At 39.9% G+C, this 26068-nt stretch overlaps 1 protein-coding gene and 1 long non-coding RNA gene across 8 annotated transcripts in view; one reads left to right on the forward strand and one right to left on the reverse strand.

Moving 5' to 3' along the window:
• The window catches only part of CPNE4 (copine 4), a 516611-nt gene that overhangs the window by 380732 nt on the left and 109811 nt on the right, over positions 1-26068 (forward strand). For all 7 annotated transcript variants that reach the window (XM_073900035.1, XM_073900038.1, XM_073900041.1 and 4 more), the window contains 2 exons: positions 6883-6966; positions 10405-10494. In XM_073900035.1, the coding sequence (XP_073756136.1) occupies positions 6883-6966; positions 10405-10494 (174 nt within the window). The remainder of the gene's footprint in view (positions 1-6882; positions 6967-10404; positions 10495-26068) is intronic.
• The window catches only part of LOC141374023 (uncharacterized), a 29257-nt gene continuing 26743 nt past the window's right edge, over positions 23555-26068 (reverse strand). Inside the window, exons 2-3 of the long non-coding RNA XR_012380570.1 lie at positions 24021-24091; positions 23555-23742 (exon numbers count right to left, since the gene is read on the reverse strand). This is a non-coding gene — a long non-coding RNA (uncharacterized lncRNA). The remainder of the gene's footprint in view (positions 23743-24020; positions 24092-26068) is intronic.

Consider the following 26068-nt stretch of genomic DNA (forward strand, 5'->3'; position numbering starts at 1 on the left):
AGGTATTCATGTCATTCATTCATTTATATGTGTATTCATTCATACATTCAGTAAACACCATGTACCACTAAACCCTAGACATTATGGAAGTTGAGGAAATGGTAAGAGATATAAAAGAAAATCAGACATAGTTCCTCCTTCTGAAAGTTTATAATCCAGTGGAGTAAAAAATAAGTTTAAAGGAAGGATATCGATATGATTACTTCCAGTAATGAAGTACCTGCTTGTTTTATATTATTCTCCCACTGAAAGTGGCTAGAAACACTGGATAAGGAACAAGAGACATCTTTTTGGGGATCCAAAGGCAGTCAAGTTTTGAGGGGCCAAAAATGGAGAGGAGAGAAATCCACTGCAGTGATTCAGACATAATGCCCAGATTTTCCACTCAAGGCAATTCCTCCAGCCTGATTCATAAAACACCATGGGTAGAGAGGCTAAGAAGCCTAGCAGAAAATAGTTCTAAGAAATAAATCAACTGAGAAGAGGTCTTTGTTGTCTCATGCGCCTAAAGAAGCAAAACCGAAGTTCAGGGATACTGAGAGCTAGGGTTCAGGATTCACAGATGCTTCAGAAAAACAGTCTGAGTGTCCTTTCCTCTGAAGACTATCACTAATTAGCAGATAGAAGCATAAAGAGAAACTGAATAAAAAGCTGGAGTCAAAAGATTATGGAGATAAATAGAGCCTTTGAGAGTCTCGCAAAAATTAGTATTGAGGGCATGTCAAGGAACAATAGCCCTTATAAACACAAATCCTTTCAGTTAGAGTCCTTTATTTATTTATTTATTTATTTATATTATGTTGTATTAATCACCATACATTACATCATTAGTTTTCGCTGTAGTATTCCATGATTCATTGTTTGCATATATCACCCACTGCTCCATTCAATACGTGCCTTCTTTAATACCCATCACCAGGCTAACCCATCCCCCCACCCCTCCCCTCTAGAACCCTCAGTTTGTTTCTCAGAGTCCATAGTCTCTCATGGTTCGTCTCCCCCTCTGATTTCCCCCCCTTCATTTTTCCCTTCCTGCTATCTTCTTCTCTCTCTCTTTTTTTTAACATATAATGTATTATTTCTTTCAGAGGTACAGGTCTGTGATTCAACAGTCCTACACAATTCACAGCGCTCACCATAGCACATACCCTACCCAATGTCTATCACCCAGCCACCCAATCCCTCCCACCCCCCACCACTCCAGCAACCCTCAGTTTGTTTCCTGAGATTAAGAATTCCTCATATCAGTGAGGTCATATGACACATGTCTTTCTCTGATTGACATTTTGCTCAGCATAATACCCTCCAGTTCCATCCACATTGTTGCAAATGGCGATATTTCATTCCTTTGGATGGCTGCATAATATTCCATTGTATATATATATATACCACATCTTCTTTATCCATTCATCTGTCGATGGACATCTGGGCTCTTTCCATAGTTTGGCTATTGTGAACATTGCTACTATAAACATTGGGGTGCACGTACCCCTTAGGATCCCTACATTTGTATCTTTGGAGTAAATACTCAGTAGTGCAATTGCTGGGTCATATGGTAGCTCTATTTTCAATTTTTTGAGAAACCTCCATACTGTTTTCCAGAGTGGTTGCACCAGCTTGCATTCCCACCAACAGTGTAGGAGGGTTCCCCTTTCTCCGCATCCCTGCCAACATCTGTCATTTCCTGACTTGTTAATTTTAGCCATGCTGACCACTGTGAGGTGGTATCTCATTGAGGTTTTGATTTGGATTTCCCTGATGCCAAGCAATGTTGAGCACTTTTTCATGTGTCTGTTGGCCATTTGGATGTCTTCTTTGGAAAAATGTCTGTTCATGTCTGCTGCCCATTTCTTGATTGGATCATTTGTTCTTTGGGTGTTGAGTTTAATAAGTTCTTTATAGATTTTGGATACTAGCCCTTTATCTGATATGTCATTTGCAAATATTTTCTCCCATTCTGTCGGTTGTCTTTTGGTTTTGTTGACTGTTTCTTTTGCTGTGCAAAAGCTTTTTATCTTGATGAAATCCCAATAGTTCATTTTTGCCCTTGCTTCCCTTGCCATTGGCAATGTTTCTAGGAAGAAGTTGCTGCACCTGAGGTTGAAGAGGTTGCTGCCTGTGTTCTCCTTTCGAATTTTGATGGACTCCTCTCTCACATTTAGGTCTTTCAACCATTTTGAGTCTATTTTTGTGTGTGGTGTAAGGAAATGGCCCAGTTTCATTCTTCTGCATGTGGCTGTCCAATTTTCCCAACACCATTTGTTGAAGAGACTGTCTTTTTTCCATTGGACATTCTTTCCTGCTTTGTCGAAGATGAGTTGACCATAGAGTGGAGGGTCCATTTCTGGGCTCTCTATTCTGTTCCATTGATCTATGTGTCTGTTTTTGTGCCAGTACCATACTGTCTTGATGATGACAGCTTTGTAATAGAGCTTGAAGTCTGGAATTGTAATGCCACCAGCTTTGCTTTTCTTTTTCAACATTTCTCTGGCTATTCAGGGTATTTTCTGGTTCCGTACAAATTTTAGGATTATTTGTTCCATTTCTTTGAAAAAAATTGATGGTATTTTGATAGGGATTGCATTGAATGTGTAGAGTGCTCTAGGTAGCATTGACATCTTCACAATCTTTGTTCTTCCAATGCATGAGCATGGAACGTTTTTCCATTTCTTTGCGTATTCCTTGATTTCCTTCATGAGTATTTTATAGTTTTCTGAGTACAGATTCTTTGCCTCTTTGGTTAGATTTATTCCTAGGTATCTTATGGTTTTGGGTGCAATTGTAAATGGGATTGACTCCTTAATTTCTCTCTCTTCTGCCTTGTTGGTGGTGTATAGGAATGCCACTGATTTCTGTGCATTGATTTTATATCCTGCTACTTTACTGAATTCCTGTATGAGTTCTAGCAGTTTTGGGGTGGAGTCTTTTGGGTTTTCCACATACAGTATCATATCATCTGCAAAGAGTGAGAGTTTGACTTCTTCTTTGACAATTCAGATGCCTTTTATTTCTTTTTGTTGTCTGATTGCTGTGACTAGGACTTCTAATACTATGTTGAATAGCAGTGGTGATAGTGGACATCCCTGCCATGTTCCTGACCTTAGGGGGAAAGCTCTCAGTTTTTCCCCATTGAGAATGATATTCACTGTGGGTTTTTCATAGATGGCTTTATGATATTGAGATATGGACCCTCTATGCCTATACTCTGAAGAGTTTTGATCAAGAAAGAATGCTGTACTTTGTCAAATGTTTTTTCTGCATCTATTGAGAGGATCATATGGTTCTTGTTCTTTTTTTTTTTTTTTTTTTTACTAATGTATTGTATCACATTGATTGATTTCTGGATGTTGAACCAAACTTGCAGCCCAGCGATAAATCCCACTTGGTCGTGGTGAATAATCCTTTTAACGTACTGTTGGATCCTATTGGCTCGTATTTTGGTGAGAATTTTTGCATCCATGTTCATCAAGGATATTGGTCTGTAATTCTCCTTTTTGGTGGGGTCTTTATTTGGTTTTGGGATCAAGGTAATGGTGGCCTCATAAAACGAGTTTGGAAGTTTTCCTTCCATTTCTATTTTTTGGAACAGTTTCAGGAGAATAGGTATTAATTCTTCTTTAAATGTTTGGTAGAATTCCCCTGGGAAGCCATCTGGCCCTGGGCTTTTGTTTGTTGGGAGATTTTTGATGACTGCTTCAATTTCCTTAGTGGTTATAGGTCTGTTCAGGTTTTCTATTTCTTCCTGGTTCAGTTTGGTAGTTGATACATCTCTAGGAATGCATCCATTTCTTCCAGATTATCTAATTTGCTGGCATATAGTTGCTCATAATATGTTCTGATAGTTGTTTGTATTTCTTTGGTGTTGGTTGTCATCGCTCCTCTTTCATTCATGATTTTGTTGATTTGGGTCATTTCTCTTTTCATTTTGATAAGTCTGGCCAGGGGTTTATCAGTCTTATTAACTCTTTCAAAGAACCAGCTCCTAGTTTTGTTTATCTGTTCTACTGTTCTTTTGGTTTCTATTCATTGATTTCTGCTCTTCTTATTTCTCTTCTCCTGCTGGGTTTAGGCTTTATTTGCTGTTCTTTCTCCAGCTCCTTTAGGGGTCTGGTTAGGTTGTGTATTTGAGACCTTTCTTGTTTCTTGAGAAAGGCTTGTATTGCTATATACTTTCCTCTTAGGACTGCCTTTGCTGTATCCCAAAGATTTTGAACAGTTGTGTTTTCATTTTCATTTGTTTCCATGAATTTTTTTAATTCTTCTTTAATTTCCTGGTTGACCCATCCATTCTTCAGTAGGATGCTCTTTAGCCTCCATGTATTTGAATTCTTTCCGATTTTCCTCTTGTGATTGAGTTCTAGTTTCAAAGCATTGTGGTCTGAAAATATGCAGGATTCTCAATCTTTTGGTACTGGTTGAGACCTGATTTGTGATCTAGGATGTGATCTCTTATTAATGTCCATATTGATTAGGTCCCTGGCAGTTGGTACTGCCTCTTGTTCTTTTTTTTTGAGGTGATTTTTTTCTGTCTTGTCATTTTGTCCAGAGAAGAATAGATGAATGAGAGAACAAAATACTAACAGGGTAACAACAACCCCAGAAAAATATATATTAAACAAATCAGAAGAGACCTGAAACCAGGGGAAAAGAAAGGGAAAGAAAGAAAAAAGAAAAAGCTAAAAACAAACAAACAAAAAAACAGAATATGATCAAATATGATCAGGCTGGTGCATAGATCAGTGCCACACACTAGATTTTGGGTCTATTTTGGTCTGTTAGAAGAAAGTGCCTCCCAAAATTTTAAAGAATGAAAAACTTATATATGTACAGAAATAAGGGTAAATACAATGAAGAGATGGAATATGACTATAAAGATGAAAATTATAAAAGATTTTATAAAAGGAATTGATAAGATTAGAAGTTGGTTGAAAAAAGAAAGAAAAGGATTTTAAAAAAAAGGGGGGGAGAGAATGTGATCAGGCAGGAGACTGGAACAAAGCCATACACTAAAGATTTAGGGTATATTTTGATCTGTTAGAAGAAACTGTATCCCACAATTTTAAAGAGAGAACAACTTATATACATGTACCAAAAATAAGGTTACCTACTATGAAGGGATAGAATATGGCTCTAAAAATGAAAAATAAGAAAGATTTTTTAAAACAGGAATTGATAACATGTTGGTTGAAAAAGGGAAAAAGAAATTTTCAAAAAAAAAGAAAAGAAAAAGAAAGTTAAAAAAATTAACTTTGAAAGACTAAAGAATCATAGGAAAAAAGCGATGAATTCTATGTGCAGTATTCCCCTAGCACTGGAGTTCTTCCATTCCCGTTGATCGGTAAACTTGGTCTTGGCTGGCAGTTCTTGCTGATCTTCTGGGGGAGGGGCCTGTTGCCGTGGTTCCCAAATGTCTTTGCTGGAGGCGGAATTGTCCCGCCCTTGCCAGTCCAGGCTAAGTAATCTGCTCGGGTTTGCTCTCGGGAGCTTTTGTTCCCTGCAAGCTTTCCGTACAGCTTTGGAGGAGGACAGTGAAAATGGTGACCTCCCAATCTCCACCCCGGAGGAGCCAAGAACTCAGGGCCCCGCTCCTCAGTGAGCCCCCAGAGAAAAGCAGTCAGTCACTCCTGTCTCCCCGGTCTCCAGCCGCATTCCGTGCTCACCTGGCCTGTGACTGAGCGTTTCTCTCTGGCACCCGACTCAGTGTAGAGTCTCCAAACCCAGCAGATCCCTGCAGTGTGCTCCCATGCCGCTCCCCCCCAGGGGAGGAAGGGGAGTCTCCCCAGATCTGCTGCTTGTTGGGTCCCTGCTGGAGGAGCAGTGGCCCAACTGTCACCGATCACAGTGGCAACCCCGAGCTGATAGCCCGTGCCTCGGCTCCATCTCTGCAGCGGGCTTTCCCGCTCCAATACCGGGAGCTCTGCCGCACTCAGGCACCCCTGGTCTTTCTGTGACCCCGAGGGTCCTGAGACCACACTGTCCTGCGAGGGTTCCACCCCCTGCTTAACCACTGGAGCGACTCCCTCAGTGGAGCCGATTTCTAAAAGTTCTGATTTTGTGCTCCGCTACTCTATCACTTGCCAGGAGTGGCTGACGGAGGCCCCCTCCCCCACTGTTTTCCCTCCCAAATATCACCTCGGATTCATTTCTCTGCACGTCCTACCTTCCAGAAAGTGGTCGCTTTTCTGTTAAGAGAGTTGCTGCTATTCTTTTCTTCGATCTCCAGTTGAGTTCGTAGGTGTTCAGAATGGTTTGATTCCTTTCTAGCTGAATTCCTGGGACCAGATGAAATTTAGGTCTCCTACTCCTCCGCCATCTTGCTTCTCCCCTCCAGTTAGAGCCCTTTAAAGATAATATTCAAAGAATAAAAGAATCAAAAATATATTGTGCCTATAAAGATTTTTGAAGAAATCAATCTCTAAATAGCTCAATCTTAATTGGATTCAGGTAACTTCCCCCATTCTAACTGCTTACCAGAAGCTAAAGACTCATCTGAAGCCTTTATAGTCTTTCTTACAGTGTCTGGTATACCAAGAGGCAGAACGAAGAAACAGATAATAAAAACAGATCCATAGGTGATCCAGATACTGCAGTCATCAGACAGAGGCTTTAATGATAACTATAATTAATATGTTTAAGACAACAGATGCATTGCTTTTCAAACAAGATCATTGGAATTGATCTTTGAAGAATACTTTGGATTTTACTCAACAAAGAATGTACTTCTCCAAGGACTTGGAGTTCAGATTCAGTTCATTCTAACCAAGGGTGGATCATAGAGATGAAGAACAAAACAGGGAAGGGTCAAATCCAGTGGCATTTGATTCAAGGCAAGATCAAATATGTATAGGTGGGGAATAACTGATTTTTGTTTATCTATTTTAGGATTTCTTCAGTAAATCTGACCCATTTCTGGAAATTTTTCGTATGAATGATGATGCAACCCAGCAACTAGTACACCGAACTGAGGTGAGAAGAGTCATCTTCAGCTTTGCCATCTCATCCCCTAAGATAATAAATTGACCTGTTTCAAGAAGTCCCTTACATATCTTGATGTGTAGCCTGGAATCTTCACTGTCTTTAAGAGGACTCTCTGCCTTTTGTAGCTTTTTTAATTCTCAGTTTAGATATATTACAAGACCCTTTCTCACCCAAATTTTCCATTGTTGACCTTCAATACATTCAGTCAGCAATTTATTAGTAATAAAAATATGAATATTAGCTAACATTTAATGAGAGTGATTAAGTGCCAAGCATCGTGCTTAGTGATTTATATGCGTTACTTTATTTTCTTCTCACAGCAATCCCTTGACATGATTATTATTACCCACATTTTATAGTTGATTAACAGAACCTTTGGGAAGTCAAATGACTTTCCAAGTTCTCATAGTTAGCAAGGGGTAGAGCAGAGGTTTGAACCAAGTTTGTTTGGCCTGAGCTTCACTATAATTTGGGAAACCAATCTGCCTCCACAGTAAAAGTTCATACACCAGGCTGATGTCAGGCCTATCATATGAACAGCTGTCCTATCTCAGCTGCCACTTGGCCTAGCTGCATCTCCTTCTTGAGCCCCCTCCTCTTTCTCCCTGGGGCTCCAAAACTTATCCCTTATTACTACCACCACCACCCAGTACCACACACCCGTTCAATGACCAACCCCAATCTCCACTTTTTATTTTATTTTATTTATAAGCTAGTCCAAGAGAGCCTGTAGGGATGAGAAGTACATTGATAAGGAGGATGTGGGGTGATTGTGATGAATAACAGAGCTGAAAGAAGACTGTTGTATACACACACACACACACACACACACACCACTGGTGGAGTAAATGAAGAAACCCTCATGACTTTCATCGGATGTTTGTGGGGATGCCATGTTCCCACTACCTCACATTAGAAATCCATTTCCATTTTCCTAAAGTAATAGAGTTGCAAGTAGCATTAGGGGAACTTTTTGTGTTATATTTAAGGTAGACAAGAATTAAATAGTCTTGAATGGGCAAAGTCTATGGATATGGTACATAGTTGTCATTTAATAAAATGTGCTTAATAAAAGAATGGATAATGAATGGAGTTGAGTATAGATAATATGTCTACTACATGTTATAGTACAATGTGATTATCTGGAATTTAATCCCTGGGGAGTAGATTGAGGTGCAATAGTTTCCCTGAGTGGCACCAAATTGCCACAACCAAATAGAGTCTTTTTCACACATACAGATTCCTTTGGTGGGACAGACTTCTTCCAGGAGAAGTAAATAAACTTTGGTGAGAATTAGAAGTGTTGTGTCCATTCATTCTTTTGCTCCGGTCAGTGAGTGAGGGCTTTAATGTGCAGACAGAAAGGAGATGGGAGTTGTGTTATTAGACTTCTCTCACAAGATCCCCCTCTCCTCTACTCCTGACAGCAGTCCTTTTCTCATTATTGGAATTGATAAATTCTCCTATTCCCAAGAATCTCTAGAACTCCCATACCTCATTCCTGAGGGGCCTCTGGAGTCTCACAAGAAATGTGATTGTAAAGTTTTCCAATGAGTCAGCAACATGACATCGATTTTTTTCGTCTTTCTTATTCAACAGATATGAAATAAATACTAAGAATACTGTTTTCTTAGGGGAAGAGCACACACACACACACACACACACACACACACAAATTCTAATTTCATAGGAAATTTCTAGTTGAAACTTTAATCTGCTATTGAGCTTTTCAAAACTGTTGCAATGAAATATCATCACTTCTTAGTGTTTTTATATAAAGGTGAGAACTTTAAATTAACCCAAATGCTTTTATCGAATTTTTCTTCTCACTATCACTTTGATCATCCCCAGGGTATCAGGGCACAAGACAAAGCCCCACACGAACATTATTTTTGTACTTTAATGCATTAAAAGAAATTTAATAATTAGAGTCCATGATACAATCAATAATTCATAGTTATATTAAGGAATCCAGTATAAGAGAGAATCACTTATAAAATAATTATGTTATTTAGATAGAGAATTAATTTTTTTATAATGCTAAGACTTCTGCTAACTAAAAATTTCATAGGAAGAAAAATCGATATGACAGAATTGTATTTGACTTCAGTTGTACGTACCCTAGAGCAGTAGTTCTTGAATTTCATGCATCAGAATCATATAGGGGGCCCACCTCCAGAGTTTCTGTCAGGAGGTCTGGGTACAACGTCAAAATCTGCACCTTTTTTTGTTTGTTTGTTTCTTGTGTTCTTTTTATTTTCTTTTTTATTGTTATGTTAATCACCATACATTACATCATTTGTTTTTGATTTAGTGTTCCATGATTCATTATTTGCGTATAACACCCAGTGCTCCATGCAGAATGTGCCCTCTTTAATACCCATCACCAGGCTAACCCATCCTCCCACCTACCTCCCCTCTAGAACCCTGTTTGTTTTTCAGAGTCCATCATCTCTCATGGTTCGTCTCCCCCTCCAATTTCCCCCCCTTCATACTTCCCCCTTCTTCTTTTTTTTTGTTAACATATAATGTATTATTTATTTCAGAGGTACAGATCTGTGATTCAACAGTCTTGTGCAATTCACAGCACTCACCATAGCACTTTTAACAAGTTCCTAGGCGATGCTGGTTCTCCTACTATTCTAAGGACCACACTTTGGGAACCCCTATCCTAAAGTACACAGTACAATTCCAGGCACAGAGCAAATACTCATGTATTCTAAGCCCAGTTGACTTATTTGAATCATAGTGATGGCAGACTAAGATGACTTGTATGGATTCTTGGGCAGGATTAATTAGTAACCTGCTTCCAAAAGGACTTCACTGTTATAAACTTAGTTTGTGACACTAAAGATTTGAAGATCTGCCCTATTTTGCCTTCCTAGGATAGCTGGTATAAGTATACTCCTGGGATTTTTCTTTTAGAAACTTCTCCTCTGACTTGCAATCTGCTCTGACTCGAGGTCATGAGTTACCAAAAACCATTCAATTCTTTAGCAGTAGAAATGACCTACTAACACTCTCTACACCAACCAATGGTCTTTACTTACACTGCCATAGGAATGACAGTCCTATAGAACTGGAGATCCTTTATCAGAGGACAGAGGCAGGCCTGCTTCCTCAATCCTAACTCCATTTGATATAGAAGGGTCATCCCTAGCCTCCACATGCTGGACTATATTACTGTCATTATTTATGAGACAACAGCCAGACCAGTGGCCACAAGAGTTCTGCCCATAATGACCCACTTAATGGGAACCCTTAAAAGATTTTCTACTCCATATTTGCATTAAGACATCTATTCCAGGCAATTGTCCTTTTCATAAGCACCACAATGCTTCTCTAACAGTTTCTATGTTGAAATCTGAAAATGTCAAGTATTTCTTCCCCAACCCACCACTCCTCTTCCTCTCTTTCTTTCCTCAGGTTGTTATGAATAACTTAAGTCCAGCCTGGAAATCATTCAAAGTATCAGTCAATTCTCTATGCAGTGGAGATCCAGACCGCCGGCTGAAGGTCAGAAATCTATGTCCAAGAAATGCAATTGTTTATGTATTTAACTCTCCTCTTTCTCCTCATGTGAATGTTGGCAAACCCAACATTTTCTGTACCACTTACGCAGATCTCTTAGCATCTTGATGGAAGATGCAGGGGCTATTTCCTCTGCAGGAGCCACTGAAGCTCATGAGATAGTCCAAGATAAATCCTGACTGTGTTATGTCAAGAGGCAAAATCCGTGGCTTCTCAGAGAAAAACTGTGGCAATAAGTTCATGGTGCAATTGGGAAATATTAAAAATACAAACACTGTATCAGTTATCTGCTGTTGCATAACAGACAATCCAAAATTTAGTAGCTTAAAACAATAATCATTTATTTAGCTTATGACCCTATGCATCAGCAAATTGAGTTAATCTAGGAGATTCTTCTCTTGGTCTTGCTTGGACTCTCATGTATTTGCAAGGTGACTCTGCTTCTGGGGCTTGACTAGCTTATCATCTGGAATGACTGGGCATTTGAGCCATTTATCTCTCGTCATCCAGAAGGTTAGCTTGGAGACTTATACACATAGTGACCTTAGAGTTCTGAAAGAGCAAGAACAGAAGCTGTAAACAAAGTCTCTTAAGGTCTAGTCACAGAACTCATATGAGGTCACTTCCTCCACATTCTATTGGCCAGAGCAAGTCACATGGCCATCCCAGATTCAAGGGGTGAGGAAATAGACTGCCTCTTGGTGAGAACTGCCAAGTATGGTGACCATTTTTTTCAATCTACCATAAATGCTTTTTGGGTATCATGGGAATATATATGTTGGAAGAAAAGACACCTTGTGAGGGTGACCAAAGAAAAACAAGAGGTAGAATGCCAGGAGCAGACTCCAGGAAGCATTTTTTATGGTCTAAGTTCTGACCCTCCTTCTGCCTTGGGAGTCCAGAAGCTCCATGTTATCCATGCCCCAGAGTTGATTCTACCAATTCAGGATGACTAAGTAAATTCAGTAGAGACTGGAACCTATAAATTGAAAGGCCGATTAATTCATGTTCAGTGAGAAACATGCCCATCAAGCAACCTCAGCATTCACATCAGCTTAATCAAGACACTGTCTCTCTGTGGGCCAGCCATAGGAAAGACAGCTCTCAGAAGGCTGCTATAATAGTCTGACAGCAGAGCCAGGGGTGCTGAATAACAGGGATGGTGAATGGCTTCAGACTCTGAAAGCCTAGGGCCTCTACCTCCACTATGGGAAGATAGGTCCATGAGGCAAACTAATCATCCATGTTCATCTTTCAGGGCACCTAATCCCCTGGAAACTGTTAGATGGGCTTTGCCAGTGTTTGTCTTCGTAACTTTACATTGTCTTCACTCTTTTTGCCCCACAAACCTTCTTCTGATAGAATTCTTTTGATTTGACAGTATTGTCAGATTAGAATCCTGTCTGGTTGATTAGTCCCAGCTTCTTTAATGTGACCTTGTATATCTTTGCTTCACACTGTTCTATGTGGACTCGGTGCTTGAACTCTCAGCAGACATGCTTCCCTCCATGTTCTCGAGGAGCAACTCAGAGTTGTCCCAAATATCTTGTCTCCGATAAGAGCTAAGATATTTCAAGCCTCACTTGCCATTGGGACTGTCTTTCATGTCAAAATCAGGACTCCTGGCTGTTTAGGATTTCATTTGTCAGTTCATATGCAGAATGCCAAGAGCTTCAGCGTCGGGCCCAAGGTGGTGATTGCTGCCTCTATTCTGGGCAGCCTCCCTTCCATTCCCAATGAGATAACTGGCCCTATGTGGGGCAGAAATCAAATAATATGTCCATTAGCCATAGATCAATTTTGTCATAGGGAGTTATGAATTGAATAAAAGGAGAGGGTTGTCTGAAATGGTATAAACAAAAATTCACAAAAGGAGCCCTCTATGGTCTTGTGAGTGTTCTGCTGTCTGTAGGGGAACAAGTGGGAATAAAGGAGGTAGATGATGGGTGATAGATAGATGAGAAAGAAGGAGAAAGAAAGATACAGGGAGTTGGAGAGGGAGAGGGAGGAAGGGAAGAAGGAAGGATCAGGGCTTCTCAACAGCTGCACTGTTGACATTTGGATTTTGTTGTGGGGGCTTGTCCTATGCATTCTACAATGTTTGGCAGCATTCCTGGTTACTAGATGCTAGCAGTACTCCAGCCCCATCAGTCTTACAGCCAAAGGTCTATTCAGACATTGCTAAATATTTCCCGGAGGGTAAAATTACTCCCGATTGAGAACCAATGGTTTCAAACTTAGCATGCGTCGGAATCACATAGAAAACTCGCTGAAACGCAGACTGCTGAACCCCAGCTTCATAGTTTCTGATACAGGAGGTCTACAATGGGCCTGAGAATTTTGCATCCTAACAAGTTCCTGGGTGATGTTGCTGCTGCTGGTTTCAGCCCATACTTGAAGGACCCTGGTGTAGACATTTGCTTCTCTCTCTTTTTTTTTTAAGACTTACTTATTTATTTGAGAGAGGGCATGAGTGAGAGGGGCAGAGGGAAGGGGAGAGAGAATCTCAAGCAGACTCTGTGCTGAGCATGGAGCCCAACACAGGGCTTGATCTCATGACCCTGAGATCATGACCTGAGCTGAAACCAAGAGTTGGATGCTCAACCAACTGTGCCACCCAGGCGCCCTGACATTTGCTTCTTCATGACCACTTTCCCATGGCCTAGTGTCTCCACAGCATTTTCCAGCACCCAGTCTCCCCTTTACCACCACTTTTCTGCCCGCATTCATACCTATCTGCACCGTCCCAGCCTTCTCAGCTTTGCACACACCTCTCTCTCTGCTCAGAATGCGTTCCTCCATCGGCTTTTCCTGAAACATGCTACTGCACTTCAGGTCTCTTAAATCTCCCTCCACTTCCAGAAAACTTTCCTCTTTCACTTCTGTGGGATGCCTTCTAACCCTCTCCACCTACCCCATTAAAATACCTCTCAAGTTGTGGGACGCCTGGGTGGCTCAGTTGGTTAAGCAGCTGGCTTTGGCTCAGGTCATGATCTCAGGGTCCTGGGATCGAGTCCTGCATGGGGATCCTTGCTCAGTGGGGAGCCTGCTTCTCCCTCTCCCCTCCCCCCCATACTCATGCTCTCTCTCTCTGACAAATAAAGAAAATCTTAAAATAAAATACCTCTCAACTTGTTTTGAAAATTTCCATTTACATCTCTGTCTCCTCAGTAGCTGCCTTGTTCTTTCCAGTTTGCCCCTACAGGGTGAGATCCATGTTTTGTTCACTGTGTATACAGGTGTCAAGCACAGTACTTGGCACAGAGCAGATATCCAGTACCTTTTTGCAGAGTGAATGGATAGAGGAGGGAGGGAAGTACTGAGAGGTCAGCGGGGGGTGTCTAACCTTACTGGGGCGGGGGTTGGGGTGAGGTGGAGAATTACCCACACCAGTATTTGGTATACTGGGGTTTTCCCAGTCACAAAGCCTATATTGCACTCACCTGCTCACAATATCCAAATGCAGCTTTTCTGAAAGGCAGGATAGACTTCCTGTATTGCCCTTTATTTGTATTCATTATTTTGTCACAAAGGCCACTGTGAAATTCTCATAATGCTGTCCCTAGCCAGCTCGCTCCAAAATAAAATGGTACCTTATTGGTAGGCAGCATTTTCATCCATATGGGTGTCATTCTTCCTACCATCAAAACACTAGAAAGCAAATTTAAAAATTTTTAATTTTAAAAACTCTCTCAGGTTAGATTTTAAATCTTAGCAAAATTTTAACAATTAGGTCTTTGTGTCAAATGAAGCTTGATATCTTTGATTCTCATTTATTCAGGACCCACGTGAACATGAAGTTCAAATAACCAGCTTTTTATTTTGCTTTTATTTATTCTGTACTGCTCCTTTGTGTAAAAAATAAAAACATTCAAAGAAGCCTTTTCTTCAGAAACTGATGCTTTAACTTATTGTGGAAATGTTCAAACATACATAAAAGGAGAAAGATGATATGATAACTCCCCATGCCCAGGCACACAACTTCAACAATTACCGTCTCATGGCGAATTTTCCTTCACACACAGCCCTAATACCCATTTCCCCCTTCCTCTCCCCACTGGATTGTTTTGAAGCAAATCCCAGACCAGGGCAAACGCATCCATTAAGCACAGTGCCAGGGCCCAGCAGACTTTCAGGAGTCCACGAAGATGTTTTCATTTCTTTTAAGATTAGAAAGGAAAAAATAAACTTGTAAGATTGAATAAAATGTTTTAATTTTTTCTCACCTCAGAAAGCAATGACATTTTTAGGATCCCAAAAGTCGACTATGGTGGGAGGGGACCCATGAAGGCAGAAGTGCTGAGGGCCAATGAAGGTCATGATGTGGCCCTGTCCCAGATATCATTTCACCCCAAAATGCTTCAGTATGTATCTCTAAAGAGTAAGGAATCATTCTATAAACATAACCATAAAACCATTATATGACATCTAATTATATTATATATATAAGAATATTAACTAAGCCTCCTTAATATCATCAAATATTCTGCCACTATTCATATTTGACTGACAGCCTGCCTCATTTATTAAGATATATATATATATATATATATATATATTGCTTTTCTTTTTTTTTCAAATTGGGGTCTAAATAAGGTCCAAGCATTGCATTAGACCAAAATACCTCTGAAGTTTCTTTTAATCTGTTAGTTCCTTCTTTTTTTTTCCTTGCAATTTACTTATTGAAGAAACCATATTGGTTTATCCTGTGGCATTTCTCACATCTGTGTTCCCTATAAGTGAGTAGTTGGGCTTGATCATATTTGAGATCTGTTTTCTAGCAAGAATGCTTTTTATAAGTGATGCAGCTTTCTCAGGGCGTGAACAGTCATTGAGGAACATTGCCTACATTTCGTTAGTTTGTTAGGGTTTTCAAGATGGTAACTTTCCCATTCTATCATTACTTCTTTATTTATTGTTTAATGTCTTCTGTAAAGAAAAACTTTCCCTTTAATAACTGTTTGATTCCCTGAGGTGTGATTCATATAAGAAAGATAGGAAAAATGTTTTATCTTTCCTTCTTTTTAAACCAATTTTCAGAATAATAAATTACTTCTCTTGCATCCTCCATAGGTGACTAGTGAAGTCCCCCAGTATTATTAAGAATTATGGATTTGGGGGTGCCTGGGTGGCTCAGTGGGTTAAGTGTCTGCCTTCAGCTCAGGTCATGATCCCAGGGTCCCAGGATCGAGCCCCATGTCGGACTCCCTGCTCAGCAGGGAGTCTGCTTCTCCCTTTCCCTCTGCCCCTGCCCCTTGCTCTCTCTCTCGCCCACTCTCAAATAAATAAAATCTTTTAAAAAATTTATAGATTTTTAAAAATATATCTGAGAGTTTCAGTCTATTTCAGTTATTATTCCTTTGAAATCTTGAATTGCTGCATGTTTAACCAATGAAAATTGCTTTAAGTTAACTCGAGTTCTTTTTATTTTTTTCTATTTTGTTTTATTATCTTATGTTAATCACCTTAACTCGAGTTCTTTTGACATAACTTAATAGTAAGTAATAGTTTCCTTGCTTTCTGGTATACATTTCAAAATTCATGAATTTTGAAATTTTGAAATTCTTTTTCACCATTGGATCCATCTTGTAGATGCTGAGTTGTATATTAAAAGTCTTCTTTTTTTTTTAAGATTTATTTATTTCAGAGAGCGAGAATGAGAGAGAGAGAGTCCATGAGAGGGGGGAGGGCCAGAGGGAGAAGCAGGCTCCTCGCCGAGCAGGGAGCCTGATGCGGGACTCGATCCTGGGACTCCAGGATCATGACCTGAGCCGAAGGTCATGACACTTAACCAACTGAGCCACCCAGGTGCCCTATTAAAAGTCTTCTTGAAACAATTCCTCTCCATAGCTAAACCTCAATCCCATAGAACTCTCAGTTCATTTGTTTCATTTTGCGTTCAGTTTCTAGGAATTTATTTTACAAATTTAATTTTGGTCTATAACTATGTAAAATGTTTACATGATTCTCAAGTCAAAACTACAGAATAAGTATATTCAGAAAAATGTAGCTTCCTTTCCTGTCCCTATACCACTTTTTACCATCTTCTCTTACAGGCATTTTGTAGTATACTTTAATACTTGGCGGAGCTAGCTCCTTCCATTTCTGTATTCCTTGTCTTTTTAAGGGTTTTTCTGGACATTTTGCTTGCTTTTTTCTGTCCATTTAGCTTTACAAACAACTAGTACCAGGGGGGAAAAAACCTTGATGGTATTTTTATTGATATTGCAGAGGAAACCTCTTTAATATTGCATCTTCCTATCCTAGAATATGTTATGTCTCCCCATTTGTTCAAGTCTTCTTTTATGTCTACAGGAGTGCTTAGTGTTTTTCTCTTATAAGTTTCCAACATTTATATTTCAATTTATGCCTAGTTTTTATTTGTTTCTTCGACTCTTATAAATGGAATCCTTCATTATGCCTTCTATCATTTGTCAATATAAAGGTTATTGAATTTTGTTTTCTTTTTTAAAAAGATTTTATTTATTTGAGAGAGAGAGAGTGAGTGAGAGAGAGAGAGCTCACAAGCAGGGGGACGGGCAGAGGGAGAGGGAGAAGCAGGCTCCCACTGAGCAGGGAGCCCGATGTGGGGTTTGATTCCAGGGCCCTGGGATCATGACCTGAGCTGAAGGCAGACGCTTAACCGACTGAGCCACCGGGTGCCCTGAATTTTGTTTGTTTTCTTAAACTGCAATTTTATTAAGTTTTATTATTGTTTATAGTAATTTTCTATTACTTTTTCAGCATTTTGCAACTGTATAGTTATATCATCTGAAAATAGAGAGAGCTTTTACCCATACTTACTATCCTGATGGTTCTAGTTATCGCTCTTCTTTATTTTCATGGACTAATACTCCCAATACAATGTTGAATAGTAAAGGAGAAAGAAGACATCTTTGTCTTATTCATCACCATAGTGGAAAATTCTATAGTGCTTTTCCCTTCATTCTGACTTAAATTAATTTTTGAAGTGATTATGAAGGTGTCAGAGGCTTAGCGCTTTCTTAGCCACATGTACTGAGCCTCAAAGACCTGTGCTGGCATTCAGAGAAGATTCTTGTTTGTATTGGTAACCCTAGAGACAAAAGACACTGCTCTACTTCCTGAATAGATGTAGACTTGTATTTAATATTAGCTGTTTAATGAATTTATCCATGATTTCTATGACATATTACAGCCCCTATCAAAATCCTAGTTTCATTTACTTCCAAACATACAGTGAGGTAGCTTCATCGTCATTTTACAGATGAAGAAACTGAGGCTCAACACCCCCATGCAATCAAATGTGAATTTTAATGCTCTTTTTATCGAGGTGTACTGTCTCTATTTTGTTGTCTTTCTTAGAAAATAAATCATCTTGATAAAGCATATCACTTAACCCTGAACCAACTAGAATGTTTTATTTACCATCATTCTAACAGTTAACAGAAACAAGATTTGTCTGTATATAACATATTTCATGAAGTCTGAGAAACTACCAGTTATATAAATCACCACTAAGGGGGGAAAAAGTTCTTAATGAAGTCATAATGCAATGTTCTCTTACCAATGTGTGGTTATAAGAAAATCTGTGCCTCTTAAATTCCATGAAATGTGATATTAATAATTTCTTTTGATTTCATCAATGCATTATGAATATCCAGTATATATTCTTTAGAAGGCAATGCTAGTATTCAGAATAGATTCTACCAGACAAGGGTCTAAGAGAAGAGGGTGAGAAGGCACTATCAGCAGGCATTATTAACACATTGTTAACACCCTAACTGTACCTCATACTATGGGAAGATGCCATGACAGAAAAGTCTAGAAAAACACCATATAGAGGCACCTGGGTGGCTCAGTAGGTTAACTGTCTGCCTTCAGCTCAAGTCATGATCCCAGGGTCCTGAGATTGAGCCCTGTATTTGGCTCCCTGCTCGGCAGGGGGTCTGCTTCTCCCTCTCCCTGTGCCCTTCCTCCCTGCTCATGTTCTGTCTCTCTCTGTATCTCTCTCAAATAAACAAATAAAATCTTAAAAAAAAAGAAAGAAAGACACCATATAAGCACCTCAAGGCCATTTCCTATCTCCTCTAATTCTCAAACCACACAGGTAACCTGGACACTTTCTCCATGCAGAGTTCATCAGGTATTTTCTGAGTATGGTTGCCTTGGAGAGGTATCTAGGGTGATCTCTGTATCAACCTGTCCCCATGCCTATGCAAGAGAGAGGCCCAGTTTTTCACTGAGGTCATGGTGCAATGGGAACAAGCAAGAAAACAGGCAGAAGGAAGTAACAGAAAAAAAGGAGAAGCAGGTCCCCAAAGTCAAAGCAGAGGCTATAGGACTCAAGAGCCCATGACAGCATGAGAGGAGGCCCAAAGTCCAAAGCAACTAACAAATGACATTTTTACCCACGATTCATCTTACTCACCCTTTATGCCCTCTCTTTTCTGTAGCCATGCATGATTGATTTAGAATAGCCATGTTCATGAGCCCCCATATGACACCCCCAAAGTCGGATTTCTGGCCAATCAGAAAGGTGCTCTACTGAACCGGGATCCTAGACCCCAGTGGTCCTGGAAGCTTCACTTTAGCAACTTTCCTAAACAATGTTGGTGCAAGCCATTTGCCAACCACACATTGAGAAACACTGTCTTCCTATTGATTCTCCAAACCTAGCTGACCTGCTGGTACTTCTCTTAGGTAGGTCAGTATTTTTATTGCAAAGCTGAGTGTATATGTATGTATACATTCTGCTCTTCCTCGTATATGAAATCCTTAACATTTGTCCTTTGGTTACAGAGAACTAATGGTTCTCTGTAATTAGAACTAATGGTTCTAATTTCTCCCTTTCTCAAGTGTGACCAGGCCATCTTGAGTTGAAATTGTATTTTCACCAAAATTCATTGTCTTTGCTTTGTACTCTCTGAGCCAGAGTGACTCACAAGTGCCAAATGGACTGGACTCTAGGAATACGTTTTTGAGTTTGCCTTGGACCTTCCCCCTTTATTCCCAACACCATGTGACTCCTAACTCCTGGATTCCTAAGTGCCTCTTATTTTTCTTCTGATTCTTTGGGCTTGTTGCCAAACTTGTTTTCTTTCTGCTTCATCCTGTTTTTCTCTAACAAACCTTCTGACTCTTAATGCTTGAAAAGGAAAACAAAAAAACAAACAAACAAAATCTCAGTTCTATCCCCCAGATCTCAGTCCTTGACAGTGACCCCAATTCAGCCCTGTAATTCCCCCAAACCTATAGATTTGATTATTAGGTATCCCATGGATTACACCAACATTTTCTGATTCTTGGTGCAAAACACAGGAAGGTGGAATTAAGAGGTCCATCAGTAACTATATTTGGCATTGTTGGAAACCCCTGTAATAAAGACAGTCTCAGGCAGTTGAAAGCAAATTCACTTCCTTCTCTAACTACCTTACAACTGAAAGGGGGAAAAAGAGCCTGAATGGCCCATGGACTTGTTTTGTTCTCTTGAGATCTGTTAAAATTCAAGTGCTTTTTTTATGGCCTTCTGGGCTCAAGGGCTCCTGGGTTTGTGCCTGTCAATAGTTCACTCAGCCTAAATGTCCTACAATTACCAGAGGATTGCAGACTTATCTAGGTGTCTCTATATTGGATCGGCCATGGCACAGGAATTCTTAACTCCACTTAAGTAAATGGCATCCCAGACCCAGCAGGCTGCCTCTACTGAGATCTGTAATCAATACTGGGGCATGGGAAAGCAATAACCAGCTTAAATAGTGTGAAATCATGCAGGAATAAAGGGGGCTTCTAAATGAGAGAAAAGCTACATACTCTCTCAACTTTAATAATTCTTTCACTTTTCATTAATATTCTCTCTTTTTTACAGATTGGGAATTCAAGAATATGTGTAAGCAAATTGCTTAAGATTACACAGCTAAGTAGTGCAGCCTAATTTAAACCCGGGTCTCTCATGCTCTGTGGTCCTTGCTCTTCACTACGGAAAGACAGCTAACATTTACTGGGCATTCACCAGCTACCTGGTACTACACTGGACACTTTGCTTAAATTATCTCATTCAACTCTATACTTACCCTAGGTGAAATGATACCGCAGTAACCAAGAACACCCATGCAGTAGAAGTTTATTTCTAGCCTACATAATAATCAAAGATAAATCTTCCTAATCAGCATTGTCTCTCCTTCATGCAGTCATTGGAGAACGCAGTTGCTTCTATCTTGTGGTTCATCCATACCTTAGGGCTTCATTGCTATTTGCATTTAGCACGCAGAAGGGAAAAGATGTGGAGAGGGCTCTCTCCAGAAGTTTTAGCTGAAAACAGCACTTGGCATTGCTTGCCTATATTCCAATGACTAGAACTTAGTCATATGACTACACTGAACTGCAAAGGAGGCTATGAAATGTGATCTTGTTGGGGCCTAGAAAAGAAAACAAATGTTTCGTGTCCCGCTAGCTGGTTCTTCCACTGGAAGATATCGTTACTGTCCCCATTTTGCAGATGAGAAAACTAAGGCTTGAAAAGATAAAATATCTTGCTTAAATTCACAGAGCTTGCATGCTACGTAGGCAGGATCAAGTCTGTCTAACTCTGGAAACTATACGTTATAGCTGCACTATCTAATAAAACTTTCTGATAATAGAAATACTCCATATATGTGCTGTCCAAAAGAGTAGCCACTGCCCACATACAGCCAGAGCAATTCTCTCCCAACCTCTCTTCTCTCTTTTCCTTTAAGCCTTTTTTCTATTTTCAGTGCCTTTATGTTAGGATCCCATCCCTTTTTTCTTTTTTCAATCAACACCATCCAAGGAGAAAATTCTACCCCTTCATGTATCAGGCTTCTGCTGCAAATGGGAGCCCTCATCGGCCCAGTCTTTAATGATTCCAAAGGGGAAGGAATGGGTCTCCTTCAAATGGGGTCAACAGTAGGTTCTTCAATGCCAAGATAATTTTTCATCAGTGAGAATTAGATCTGATTTCCTTAATATCTATCTGGGAAGAGAGCACACCTTGCTAAAGCAGGTATTATGGGTTTTGGGTGTTTTTTTTCAACCAGGAAACCACACAATCTGGTCTTAAATTTTTTTTAAAAAGAATCTTGGGAGTTAGTGTTTAATGGATATAGAGTTTCAGTGCGAAGATGGAAAAGTACTGGAGACAGACGGTGGTGATGGTTGCACAACAATGTGCACTTAATGCCACAGAGCTCTACACTTAAAATGATTTTATGTTACATATCTTTTACCACAATAAAAAAATTTATTACCAAAAGAACCTCCTTCCTGTTACCATTACTTTGAACTTCCCATTGTGAAACAACTACTAAGTATTATTGTCCTAGGAGTGTTTGACCTGGCACACTTTACCTGATGATGGCTCTTGTCTCAGCAATCTGGGATGAGGGTATGACAGCTTCCAAGAGCTTTCTCACCCCCAGATTCCCCCCTCTCAGAAATCCTTCTAAGGCGGGAGGGGTGGTCCTTCTTTTCACCACCGTTATGAACAAAGAACATAAAAAAGGTAATGTAACCTGGTCAAACAATTTTGTTGGGACAGTTGTCCCAACATTTGTTCTGTCATTGACTAACCCCAAATATGATTTTGAAGAAATCACCTTTGGAAGATACTTTGACATTCTGAACTAAGAGCACCAAATAAACACTCATCAGTGTCCTGGGAGATCATTTAAGGTGCAGAGGGAGCCCTCTTGTCATCCAAAGTGGACATTTCTCCCCTAGAGAGAATTTCCATCTCAATAAGTCAGATTCCACATTATTTAACCCATCTATGTCCACTTCTGTACTAAAACTTAAGATAGCTAATCAGCTACTGGAAGGACGCTTGAATAAATAAAACTAGGAAGCTAGACAAAGTTGCCGAATGATGAAGTGGAAGGAATATTCTAAGGAAAAAGTTTGAGAATCCCCTGATGCAACTTTGTGGCATAATTCAGACTGGTGGGGTCTCTGCTCTGTCCAAATGATGCTGTATGCTGGTGACCCAGACATTCATTTCTTTTTTTTTTTTAATTTTTTATTGTTATGTTAATAACCATACATTACATCATTAGTTTTTGATGTAGTGTTCCATGATTCATTGTTTGTGCATAACACCCAGTGCTCCACGCAGAATGTGCCCACTTTAATACCCATCACCAGGCTAACCCATCCCCCCACCCCCCTCCCCTCTAGAACCCTCAGTTTGTTTTTCAGAGACCATCGTCTCTCATGGTTCGTCTCCCCCACCGACTTACTCCCCTTCATTCTTCCCCTCCTGCTATCTTCTTTTTTTTTCTTAACATATATTGCATTATTTGTTTCAGAAGTACAGATCTGTGATTCAACAGTCTTGCACAATTCACAGTGCTCACCATAGCACATACCCTCCCCAATGTCTATCACCCAGCCACCCCCTCCCCCCCCCCCCCCACCACTCCAGCAACCCTCAGTTTGTTTCCTGAGATTAAGAATTCCTCATATCAGTGAGGTCATATGATACATGTCTTTCTCTGATTGACTTATTTCACTCAGCATAACACTCTCCAGTTCCATCCACGTTGTTGCAAATGGCAAGATCTCATTCCTTTTGATGGCTGCATAATATTCCATTGTGTATATATACCACATCTTCTTTATCCATTAATCTCAGACATTCATTTCTGCTAATTATTCTTGGTTGCTGCTTGTATTCACTTGTTTAGTTACTTGTTTATTAACGTGAACCACTTCATCGTTCATGGCCCCCCTTTGTTAATATTGAAGCTGAAAAACTTGCCTCAAGAGCTCAATTTTTATTTTTGCACTTTTGGAAATGTTGCTTTTAAACCTAGCCTTGTCAATAGGAAGGCTTCCACAAACTGAGTTGACATCCCAAGAGGCCATTGCATTGATTCAGTTTCTGTAGGACATTCAGCTACTCTGCCACATTTCAAACATTAAACAGGAAATTTTTTTTGAAGTATTGCAATCTGCAGCCATCCTGGGCATTTCTCTCCGTAAAGTGTTTTCAATAGAATTACCAAACAAAATAGTAAGAGAGCTATCTCTTAGGAAGTATAGCTTTTATAAAGAGAATCCTTGAGCCCAAGAGAAACGACCCATTTTTAGGTACTTGGCAGGATGCCACAGTCCCTCTTTCTGAGGAACTGGAGGAGGTATCAGCATCTCCTTATGGAAATGTTGCCTGTGAGATTCCAGCTGTCTGCAAAAGTGCTTGGATTTCCAAAAAAGTCTTGGGAAAAGCCAGGGTTTTGTCTGTGGGGAGCACATGAAATTAACATCAGGGGACAACAGGTTGACTGACTTCATAAGAAATGAATTATTTATTCCCTGAGAGCATATAAATTACCTTTCTTCCAATGTCCTTTGACTCATTGCAGAAAGGACACAAATGCTTTTGTGCCACACCAATAAGGAGAAGAAAGTTAGAATGATCATCTCCCCTGCCTCCACCCTATAGAGTTAGAAAGAAATGAGATGATGCCTACAGAGGCTGCTCAGGCTGGACTGCTCCAGCCAGAGTTCCATCTCACCTGGTGTGGTATGCAGCTTCTTTGCTTATATAGGAACTCAGCTTTGTCCAATCACCCTGACGTGATGAGACCTGGAAAAATTGATTCATAGTAGAGGTAGATGCATAAGTCAAGAAGCCAATATATTAAATTACAAAACTTTTAATACAATTTTAATAAATTAATTTAACAAGAACTGTAATCCTTGTGCTCCACACAAGGTTCTCCTTCCCTGATATCTGAATACTCATGAAGCAAAATTATTAATCAGAAAGTTACTTGGCAAAAAGATGGAAAAAATCAAGGCAAGGGTGTGTGAGGAGTCTTGAGAGATTCTACTTTGGTTAGCCATTTGACACGAAGACCCTCTGAAGAGTCTGATTAAGTTAAAAGGATATTTACTTTTAAAATGCATACAGTTCTAGGGCTTTGTGAATTCATTAAAGCTGATCTCTGGACTCCAGACCTCTGAGCTAAGCCATGGTGAGTTTTGTCAAAATATAATTTTCAAAAAGTTAAAAGCATGACTCTCATCCAACTGTCAAATGAACATATGTCAAAGATTTTATTCACCTCATTCATTAATGAGGAAGCCAATAAGATGATCAGACTGTTCTCCAGGAGCATTTTGAAGAATCGGGTTTACATAGTCTTTTTCTTTAAACAGGACTAAGCGTTCTAGAGATAAAATTGGTTAATGTCCTTCACAGCAATAAATCATAAACTTCAGGGTTATCTTTGCTACCAGACAGAAATCACTGTATCATATACAAGTTTATCATGTATAACTTCACAGAGTCTGAGCACTGAGTTCATAGATAATAAATAGGAAAATCAAGCAATGGTATATTCATGTAGGAAAATAAATCATCCTTGGGAGGGCCTGTTAAAGCTTCAGCATGCCATTGAAAGGACTCACAGTCACACTTTTGGTTAGGTTATGGATATTTTTTTTCTTAATAGGTTCGGATAGCCCCTGAGTTCACATTTCTAGAACCTGATATATGCCTGAAATCCCTAAGTGCCTCCCTTCACCCCCTCTCCACCTCTGAATGGCTGGCCCATTCTTTTTTTTTTTTTTTTTTTGACACAGAGGGAGAAAGTATAAGCAGGGGGAGCATCAGGCAGAGGGAGAGGGAGAAGCAGGCTCCCCCGCTGAGCAGGGAGTCTGAGGCAGGGCTCGATCCCAGGACCCCGGGATCATGACCTAAGCCAAAGGCAGTTGCTTAACGGACTGAGCCACCCAGGTGCCCCTGGCTGGCCCATTCTTAACCTTCAGGTGTCGGCTCCAAACTCAGCCATTCAAAGACACCTTCCAGGCTTCATTGTTCATACCTGCATTCCTGCAGTTAGAATCCATCTTACCACCTTATCAGTCTTCCTCATGGCACCTACCATCATCTGTAATCATGTCTATTTGTTTATGTGGTTACTGTTGTGCAAATACCAAGGTCTGAAGGAAAGGAACTGGCCTATCTAATTCACCTCTGTCTCCTCAGCCCCTAAAAGTGCTTGCATATAATTATAGCTTGCATATAGTGCTTAATAAGTATCTGCTTAATGGACAGAAGCATGGATGGATGGATATATATATATATATATATATATATATATATATATATATATATGCCCATGTATACATTAACTAGATCCTATGAAGACATTCTGCCAAGTTTGTGCTATTTGGTCTGCCCTTTTAAAGGCTCTAAGAAAAACAGTCCTCTCATCCATTTATTCTTATCCTCACGTCTATTGACACTACTAATTAATTTACTAGTGTCATCACATCACTTTTGACCTGTGACACTTCCTTTCAAGGCAAGTCTAAATTCATTATGGAAGCTTTCTTTCCTTATTGTCAGTGTCTTAGAGAATCCCCAAATGCAGTCCATTTATCATTATATCCCCCTCCCATAGTTTTTCTATCAAATTTAAACACATCTTTCCCTCTACCAGCCTCAGAATTCCAAGAAGGAAAAAAAGGAAGGGAAGAGTCTGGATGAGGTGGAAACCAGCAGGGAAAGACTCTCCTTCAGGGGGGAGGGGCTGGAATGAAAGTCGCAGAAAGA

This window comes from Callorhinus ursinus, unplaced genomic scaffold (assembly GCF_003265705.2).
Source record: "Callorhinus ursinus isolate GAN/ISIS: 27379988/994484 unplaced genomic scaffold, GSC_fseal_2.0 scaffold1, whole genome shotgun sequence".
NCBI lineage: Eukaryota > Metazoa > Chordata > Mammalia > Carnivora > Otariidae > Callorhinus > Callorhinus ursinus.